This window comes from Molothrus ater, chromosome 12 (genome assembly GCF_012460135.2).
Source record: "Molothrus ater isolate BHLD 08-10-18 breed brown headed cowbird chromosome 12, BPBGC_Mater_1.1, whole genome shotgun sequence".
Lineage (NCBI taxonomy): Eukaryota > Metazoa > Chordata > Aves > Passeriformes > Icteridae > Molothrus > Molothrus ater.
In genome coordinates this window covers 14,997,504-15,007,514 of record NC_050489.2, presented here as the reverse complement: position 1 = coordinate 15,007,514, position 10,011 = coordinate 14,997,504, and the positions used below count along the sequence as shown (strand labels likewise).

At 47.1% G+C, this 10,011-nt stretch overlaps 1 protein-coding gene and 1 long non-coding RNA gene across 2 annotated transcripts; one reads left to right on the top strand and one right to left on the bottom strand.

Moving 5' to 3' along the window:
* Positions 1-2,349: 2,349 nt before the first annotated feature.
* Positions 2,350-7,565, bottom strand: GINS3 (GINS complex subunit 3). The gene is made up of 3 exons (XM_036390456.2): positions 7,369-7,565; positions 6,593-6,826; positions 2,350-4,206 (listed from the first exon to the last, which is right to left on the bottom strand). Exons 1-3 carry the CDS (start codon positions 7,540-7,542, stop codon positions 3,976-3,978), a joined length of 639 nt encoding a protein of 212 aa, XP_036246349.1. The 5' UTR covers positions 7,543-7,565; the 3' UTR covers positions 2,350-3,975.
* On the top strand, positions 4,149-8,815 carry LOC118691306 (uncharacterized). Its single transcript, XR_004980989.2, has 2 exons — positions 4,149-4,234; positions 4,987-8,815. It is a non-coding gene; the product is annotated as an uncharacterized LOC118691306 (long non-coding RNA).
* Positions 8,816-10,011: the final 1,196 nt, after the last annotated feature.

Below are 10,011 nucleotides of genomic sequence, written 5' to 3'. Positions count from 1 at the left end.
CTGCAGGCAAACTGGGATTCCCTATTCTGTGTCCCTCTATGCTCCTCACCCCCAAACCCTGCTCAGCAGCAGAAAAATGCTTTTTTCCTACATCAGAGGAGATCTCTGCCTTGCACAGGTCCAGCTGGGAATCCCAAAATCCCAAACTGGGATTCCTTATTCTGTGTCCCTCTATGCTACTCACCCCCAAACCTTGCTAAGCCCGTCTGCTGCCTGTGCCTTGCCTCGACCCCGCAGCAGAAAAGTGGCTTTTTTCCTACAACAGAGGAGATCTCTGCCTTGCACAGGTCCAGCTGGGAATCCCAAGGAAGGTGCATTTTCCCCAAGGTGTGGGGAAGCACTGCAAAGAGCTGCAGCTGTAAATCCTCCCAAAGGCTAATGAAAGGCAATGGACCAGTGTGCCCTGCCAATCCTGATAGAAAGGATACTGAGGCTGCTGGCACTGCCTGGCAGCCTGCCACGAGGAATAACTCTTCAAAAATAGAAGCACGCTAATCTGAGGAACCTGCTGGTATTGTCAATGACATTAATGAAGTGTTTGGAAAACCAGAACAAATGCCTTGGCTTTTTGGGGCTGTGCCCCTTGTAATTTTCCACAGCAGCTGAGGAGTGTTCTGGCAAACAGCACAGTGCTCCTGGTGCTGTCCTGCTCCCCAGAGCAGAGCAAGGAGCTGGCTCTGGGGGCTCCAGGCAAGCCTGGCCCTGTGCAGCAGAGCCTGGCCAGCCCCCAGGGAAGAGACTCCCCAGAGCAATTCCCATTGGGAAGCAAAGCCCATCAGGCACACTCAGTGTGCCCAGGGGAGGTGGAAGCTCAGTCTCCTCTTCCTTCTTGTTTTTGTTCCTTGTCTCAAGCCCCCTCTGGGTTCCACCATGGTCAGGACCTGGGGGTGGCAAATTTCTCCCTGGCAGAAGGGTTTTGGATTCCACAGCTTTCTCACCCCTTCCCTCCTGCGGCAGCAGTCAGTAATCCTTCATTTTCATTGCCAACCATGACATCCACTCCTCCTGTATGCTCCAATCTAGGACAAGATAGTGCAACCTACCAAACCCAGATTTCGATTAAAATTTTGAACGAAGCTTCTGTTGTAGCTGGTTACCCAAAAAGGTAGAAAATCACTGGTTGAAGATCAGAACAGCTTATGCTCCTAACTCAGCCAGGTGCCACTGTGTCTCTCATAAAAATAATACTTGGTGTTACAGTATGTCAGTTCCTCCTGGTTGCTGCTCAAATTTTGCCTATTTTTTCACTTGATTGCAATGAAAACATTTGTGGCAATACTGTAAAATGTGTCTATGGACTGATTTGTCATAAATACCAGCAGTCCTTCAATTTAAAAACTGAAGGACATGGGAGAAATAAAACTTAATAGTCCATTTCAGACCTTTTCCAGGTAGTTCTGTAATGAAGATTTATTGTACCATTCTGGAAACACACAAGTTCAAACTCCTCTAACTTAGCGCTTGCTGCAGTGCCATGGAAAAGGACAGCTGTGTTCACAAGAAGTAAAGAGCACTCTTCTGGACAGAAAAAAAACTAACCAATACTGCAATTTAAAATTACAGGATCAGATTTTTAAGGGTTCTTAACTCATGGTTATTACAAGTGGCATTGCCTTCTTACAAAAAGCCAGTGACATTGAAGACTACTTCAGGCATTTTTTTCCTCCCTACTCTGAAGGCTGTTGCACAAAATGTTGGCAAGTGAGCAGCCTTCTGCTTGGATTTTGCATCTAGCAGTAGAGAAGAAAAATGTTCTTACAAATGCAAGAAAATTAGCTTGGATAGTCACCAAAACCAGTCCAGAAACTGATGAAACTCATGATTTTTGTTATAAACCAGCTACATCCCAAGGCAAACATCTCAGTAAAATAATATTTCCAATTGAAAGATGCTTCTTGTCACAGATGGACTTCAACTTGCTCCCCTTGCAGCATTGATCACAGCTCTGCCATGGTACACAAAATGTTTGCCACAGTGCCTGGAGCAGCAGGATCTGGATAGAGACAGCCAATTCCCACCTCCCACCAGCACTACAACAAAGCTGAAGTAACACAGAGTCATCTCTACCCATCTCATGTTCCTAAAAATGCAATTCATTAAAGCAGCAGCTTATTGATTGCCTGGCAGGGTCTCTGCCACAGCCTGTGCAAGCTGCCAGACCCCACCTGGGCTAAGTCAGACAGGAACTGTTTCTACACTGGTACAACTGCACAAGTTAGCTCCTGACCACATTACCTGTAAGAGCAGAGGGATTATCTACCATGGCCACACTTGTGTACAGACCTGGACTTTCCCATTTGATTTTTCTGCTGCGACGCAATTAACAACAGACTTTTCACACTATGAGCATTGCCTTACAAAACATTTATTCAAGATAAAAATCCAGAAATGGACAACTGCCAAATGCATAAGCCATTATGTGCCATTAAGTCATTAAGTGCAGCAGCATTTCATCCTGCACATACTTCAAATACTTTGTCAGGCAAGCTTCCAGCTGGTCTCCTGTGGCAGGGCAGCTGAGGGGAGGCACTGAGACAGCTGTGAAGGCACAACACTGTCCCCTCTGACCACCTCCACAGGCTGAGCTTCAACATCTCTGGCCAAGGAACAGCCCTTTGTGCTCGAGGTCTTGTTTGAATCCAATATCCAGGGCCTCTGCAAGTCCAGTAACAGCTCCTCTGAGACTTGGATCTTGCTGTCACCTCCCAGGGAGGTGAAATAAACTTCCCACAGAAGTGGAAGTGCTCAGCAGCACCAGGACCCAGCTCCTCTGCTTAGGTTCTCTTTCTACAGAGGCACAGAAGCACCTCTAAGGTGTCTAATACTGCTCCCAAAGGACAACCATCCTGAGGGCTGCAGGAACTAAGCCCTACAGAGATAACCACATCTTCTGTCTCCATCCAATGGGACTTGAGATGATCTAGGTTTAAGGGCATCCACATGGGATGATAATCACTGTGCTGTTTAGCAAGTCCCAAATCCAGTCACTCCTACTGGCAAGGATGACATTTACCAGGATCATATTCCTAGATTCATTTGGATGGATCAGAAGGAAGGAAACTCAGTTCATTTGCTCTGTCCCTTCTACTAACCAAATTTAGAAATCAGACGAATTTCTCACGGAGGAACAAGTATTTCAAAGGTTGATAATGGGGCAGAGGTTCCATTGAAGTTTCTGCTTTTGATCTGGTCCAGACTTTACTCTTTGCTGCCTTCTCCTTCCTCCTCTGTAGAACACCCATCACAGAGACAAATCCAGTGCAAAAGCCACAGGCATCAAACAAGAACACTCTTTACTGCACAGCACCAAGGTCACAAGGGCCAAAAAGGGAGAGGGAGGACAAGGCAGCACGAGACCTGTGCAGCCACTTGCTGTGTGGGTTTGAGGAGGAATTTCTCTCCAGGGCACTGGTACTGTGTACAGGAGTCAGCAAAGATAAACATTCCTGCCTCACTAAGAGCACCTGTTCCACCTCAGTGTATAAGAAATGAAATTAATGCTGTATCACATTTTTTCCACATCACTGGGGCTCTCTAAAGAACAGGGAACCTGGAAACAGCTGTTCAAAGAATCAACAGTTGTTTCCAGGAGGTTGGGATGGGAAGGACAAGATTAAATACATAAATTACATTTCTGTCCAGATCTGATATTGTTAATATCAATTTGGAGCAATAATTAGTATTTATAACCCTTTTAGAAAATCCTCTCATGGCCTTTCAGCCACCTAGCAAACACTTTAGCTGCAACTCCTCAAGAGTGCCATGAGTAAGCTGTAAGGCTGTTCAGTGGTGTCATCTTGTTCTTGTACCCTTGCCCTCTGCCTTTAAAATTTTCATTAGTTTTACCCAAAGCTGCTACAAAGAATGCCCATTAATGGACAGGGAGCCTGTCCTTCCCTAAATTGATTGATTTTTCTCTTCTACAACAGGCTGTAAATCTGTATTCCCAACTGTAACTTCATGTTCTTGAGACTTTTAACCATCCACTTCTGTGAGCTTCCTTTTCCCATAGTTCTGCACCAGACTGGAAGCTGTGATTTGAGAAGCCTGTCCCTTTTCCCAGCACTGGAAGTCATTCAGCCCTTTCTGGCCCACTTGAAAGAGAGCCCTTTCCAGCTCATCCAGGCGTGCCACCAGCGCGGACGTGTCCTCGTTGTAGGCGTTCTGAGAGGAGTCCATGATGCGGCGGAAACGGGCAACGAACGTCTGAGGGGACAGACAGAGTCACAGACAGGTAACACAGCCTCAGCTCCAGGCTCACACCTGGAGCCCTGAGCTGTCACAGCTGAAAAGACAAAGTTTAGGCTCCTGTTCACAAGTCTGCAACCAGCACATTGCTTGTTAAGCTCGGCTACAAAGACAAAATCGCCTCGTGCCTGAGCTGGGACATCAAATACCTGATATTGGATGGGAAGCAAACACAGAATTGGATTTTGGCTGCTTCCTCAAAACAGGCTTGAGGAGACCACAGGATACAACACAGCTATGATCTATTCTGTCTCACTTCTCAAGCAATCATTGCTTTAGAGCAGGAAGAATGAATCTCATGCCACAGGAACGTACAAGCTGCAAGTTGTGAAGCTAAGCCAAACTGCTGCTGAAAAGCACTCAGTATGCTAGAAAAACATTTAACCATGAAAAAGGTGAAAAAACAAACCAATCTGCAACTTATAAATACTATTTTGAAAAGCTAAGGAACAAGATGTATTTAAGGCATTTTATTTTCCTCTCTATCTTTGCTTTTGAGAACTGGAAAAAAAAAAGGGTCAGAACTCTTTGAAAACTGTGCTTTGTTATTTCAGAAGTTGATTTTAGAGTTCCCAGAACTTATAGGATAAAGTAATAGGTTAAATAAGGATAAACTTATAGGTTTTTAACTCAGCACAACTCCCCCCTTGTTTGCTTTTAAAAAGAGAAATCAAACCTGGCATGCTTTGATTTTTCTGTCAATAAGTAATGAATTCTACTGTGGCTTTTTTCCCTCAGATGTCCATTAGCAGAAAAAGAAAAGACAAGGAAAGGCGTGGGCACCTCCTCAATGCACAAAGCACATGTTCAGTGGACAGCTCCAAGAAAGCAGCAGCACTTTAAAGCCTCTCTGCATCAGCCTTAATGTAAAGCACGGAGAAAGGGAAAAAAAAATGCAATAAAAATCTTCCCAGCCCACTTAGAGACCTGGCTGAAGAGATCTCAGAGCTGTTAGTGGTTATGTTTAAAAGCTCAAGAAGACTCAAGTCCGGAAACAGACAAAGATGACATCTATCTTTTAAAAGAGAAAGGGGAGATGGAGAGGGAGAAGGGAAGAGCCAGGGAATTATAAATCCATCAGCATCAATTCCTGGAAGCATACTGGAACAAAGAAGCAATACAGAAACTTCTGCAAGATAATAAAAGAATCACAGCCACCACGGACTTGCCAAGAACAAATTCCCAGAGCCCAGCCTGGTTTCCTGCTAGGGCAGGGCGCCAGGCCTTGCACAGGCAGGAAGAGCAGCAGAGGGGCATCTGTCATGGGGCACTGCTGGAAGATGTAGCCAGACCACCCAAAGATTGTCAGGGGAGACAGCCATCATCCACAGCTCCTGTCAGGAGGGAAGAACACACTGAGTGGAGTTCCACTGGGGTCTCTGTGGAACCAGCTACTGCTTGAGATGTTAATTAATGAGCTTACTAAAGGAATAGAAGCTGTGCTTATTAAATCAGCATGCAACATGCAGGAGAAGGAGAAGGGCTGACTGCAGGCATGTCGGGGAGCAGAACTCTTAATTCATAGCAATCCTGACTAATTAGAAAGATGGTGTGAAAACAATAGGCTGTCATTCCCCCAGGACTAACAGAAGGTTTTACATTAAGGCAGAAATAGCACAGAGTCAGGAAATTATTTGTTCACAGATGCAACCTGTACCATCTCAGTGAGGACTGCAAACCAAAGACAGATCCGTGTGACTGCATCGTGACAAACCAGATGCTGCACCAAGATGAGCCAAGAGCATCGCAGCCACACAAAACTCACAAAGTAATCCTTTTGTTTTCAGCAGCACAAGTCCTGAGCATGAGACTGCACTGCTGTTCAGGGCATGGTGTGGTGGATGCAGATCCACTGGTGAGGCACCAGCAGTGCACAATGAGGGCACTGAGGTTAGGGAGCATGACCCATAGAGAAACATCAAATGAACTGGGACTGCTGCAGGAGGGAAGAGAATAATCTGTCCTCTGCATTTACTTTGTATGAGACAAACAGAACAGAGCTTGTATTGCTGTGAAGGAGCTTTGGTTCAGACATTGGAGCAAACCTCCTAAGGTGAGGCTGGCAAGGTACTGAAAGAGATTGCCCAGAGCAGGGTGAGCTCTCAGCATTAGAGAGATTTAAAGACAGGTAGTGTTAAATAATCCTACATCTCCTCTAGTCCTGTTTTACAGGATTTTATGAAATACCCAGCCGGTGCAGCTGCCAAGAGGGACATCCATATTCAATCCAGAAGTCATCTGGATTAAACCAGGATATTTTTCCTGAAGACTGCTAAGCAGCTGGGAACTAAACGAAGACAGAAAAATGCAAATCTAAGTTTCAAGACCTGATTCAGATACTTGCCTGCAGGATACTCTGAGCTATCTCAGGATTCTCTGGATTCTCAAAATTCAGGAGCTGTGAGCCAAATCCATAGTAGTAGGGCCCCATTTTATGCAGATCAACCACATTGGCATCAGCACTGAACACCGTCCTCCAGGCTTCCTTGTAAATCTTTGGCAGTTCCACAGAGATGATTCTCCTTTTGCTGTCATGCAGCCCTTTAGCAAGCCACAGGGGGATTTCCAGCTTCGATCCCTGGGGGAACCAGAGAAGCCAAAAGTTATCCTTGCCATCAAAGTACACCTGAAGCAGCCCCAAAGACATAGAGTGAACTTTATTAATGAAGATCCAGCATTTAAAAAGTCAATTTTGTTTCCAGAACAGTCCTTTGTCACTGCAGCATAAACCAGACACACTTAGAGGCCTTATTACCGCAAGACTCAGAAAGGGGACTTTCTATTCACGTTCTATGGTTTAAGAATTGTCAGCTGATGAAACAGCAAGAGAAAAAGAAGGAAAAAAAAAACCCAAACAGGCAAGCTGTATATAATAAAAGCAGAATAACTTTAGGGAAAGTAGCGGAGAGCATCCTTGCAGTGACCACCAAGAGAGGGCGGCCGGGCCTGGGAGGCGCGACAGGAGGGGCGGGCGAGGCGGCGGGCCCGGGACAGAGACGCCGCGCCCCGTCCCCTCCCGAGAGCGACACTCCCGTGTCCCGTGTCCCCTCCCGAGAGCGACAGTCCGGGGTCCCGTGTCCCATCCCGAGAGCGACGCTCCCGCGTCCCCTTCCCCGTTACCTCCGGGACGGACTCGGCGCTGCTGGCGCCCTGCCCCATCAACACGGCCAGGCGCGGCAGCGCGCTCTCGGCGCGCCCCGGCAGCTTCTCCTGCGACATCAGGATATCGTCCAGCGAGAGGAAATTCTCCTCCATGCCCAGCCCGGGGCCCACGGGGAAATACGCCTCGGACATGGCCGGGCCGCGGCTCCCGCCAGCCCGTGAGGCACCGCCCGCCACCGGCACCACGCATGCGCCGGGCCCGGCCCGCGCCCGGCGCCGCTGAGGGGGGACCGGGACCGGGACCGGGAATTGGGATCAGGATCGTGATGCGACTGGGATCGGGATCAGGACTGGGGACTGGGGATCGGGGATCGGGGATCGGGACCAGGACCGGGATGGGGAGCGGGAGCGGGAGCGGGATCAGCACCGGCATCGGCACCGCGGCTGCCCCAGCGCCGGGGCTCCGCAGCCGCTGCCGTCCGTCCCCGCGCCCCGCAGCCCGAGGTGCGCTAAAGCGGCGTCTCGGAGCTGTATCAGGACAGCCTCACACTGGGATTGGGTTTTGCGGGGAATTCCTCGCTGTGCGGGCGGCCCTGGCACAGGCTGCCCGGAGCAGCTGTGGGTGCTCCATCCCTGCAGGTGTCCGGGGCCCGGTCGGACGGGTTTGGAGCAGCCGGGGATGGCTGCGGGTGTCTCTCCCCATGGCAGGGCTGGATCAGGATGGGCTCTGCAGGCCCTTCCTGCACAGAGCACTCCGGGCATCTCTGCTCGGGCAGGGCGGGCTGGGCACGGCTGCCCTGCCCAGGCCCCCTGAGCCCCGCGGCGCTGAGGGCGCTGCCCCGGCCCGGCCCTCAGAGCGCTGTTCTCTGTGAAAAATGCGTACTTTATGACTGGCTTTTCGCAAATATTAAAATGAATATTCTATGTGTTATGTTAGAAAGTTATGCTGTATTAATTTTCTTATGGAGTGTGTTAAATAGAGTCTTGGGTTATAACATAAGTTTAAAATAGAAACTATGCTATGTAGGATAGTTTTTTTTTTAAAGAAAGGACTCGCACCAAGATAGCAGCCACAGGACACCTAAATCTTTCAGAGAAAGAGAATTTATTGCTCTCTTATCAGAAGAAACAAACTTCTTCCTGCCTCGCTCAGCCATGAAGACACTGGTTAGGATTAAGAGGAAGAAGTTGATGATGACCGGACAGAATCCTGTGTTTGAATGGAATTTATGCATCGTGTATGAGATGTGTGAATATGCAACAGGTTATTGCTTTTAAGGGTTAATCCTCTGTTAACGTGTGTCCTTTTTCAGGCTTATGCTGCCCAGAAGAAGGTACCCAGACTGTCCATAACTCTTTGTTTCTATTGTCTCATATTGTCCTACTCCAAATTGTCCAAATTATTATTACTCTAATTATATTGCTATTTTTATAACTATTTTATTATCATTAAACTTTTAAAATTTTTAAAAAAAACAAACAAAACCAAGTGATTGGCGTTTTTGACAGGCTCCAGCACCTCCATCCACACCCTCCAGGTGGTTTGTGGGAAGCCAAGGGAATGCTGCCCGTGTGCTTGGCTCTGCCCGTGTTTCTCCTTGGCAATTCAGGACGTGGATCCCTGCAGAGCACATGATCAGGCCGAGGGATGTGGCTGTGCTGAGTAGGCAGAAGGCAGTGCAAATGAACCGTGTATACTTTGAGTTTCAAGGGGAGGCTACAGCCCAAAGTAGTTCATTTCAGTGCTGTAATACAAAGATTCAAGTCATACTGTTGGCAGAATCAAATACCCTGTGCTGAATTCTGGGTTTTGTTTTATAAAGATAAAAGAAGTGGTTATCTCCCATTTTGATCAGTGTTTTACTTCATTTTAGAACCTGACCTTGTGGGTTTTTTGCTCATTGTTTTGTTTTTTAGAAAGTAATTCATTTTTCATCAGATTAAAATTTTCTTGCTATTCCCTGAGCTGTACATGCTGAAAACATTACTTTTTCTATAGACAGTGGTCTATAAAATAACATTTAAATAATATAGTAAATATTTCAGTCTTTGTTCTGTTGAGGAAGGAAAATAAACAATTGAGCAGTGTTGCAATACCTGACAATTTCCCTGAGAAATAATCATGGAGTTATTTATAGAGGGTTTGATGATTTTTTTAATGACATTTTCAGTCCATGACTAAGGCGTAGCCCAATGCATCTTTAATCATCTGTTAATTCGTACAACCTCAGCATTCTTCCTGCTGCTGTTTGCTCAGGCTGGATCCACTATGATTTGTTACTCTTTTGTCATCATTAATTAGCATGTTGGTACTTCAACATCTTCATCAAAGCCAGACCCATGCAAAATAATAAAATCTGAACCGGTTTATTGAACCTTGTGCTGTTTTATTTCATACTGATAAAAATAAAGCACGGGCAGTGTGGGCTGAGACCTCGGGATGATGTGTGTCACTTCCACATCCCCTGGGTCCCACGGCAGCCTGTGCTATAAAAATCCAGCCAACAAAGGCAGGGTGAGGTGTTGTGAGCTGCGAGAGCAGAAGACATGAACCCAAGTGTGTTTGTCAGCGTGACACCCACACACTGCTGAGTCCAGGGCCAGGTACATCAAATACTGACAGCAGCTCTGAGGGCAGTGCATGCCCCCAAAGAGAGAGTT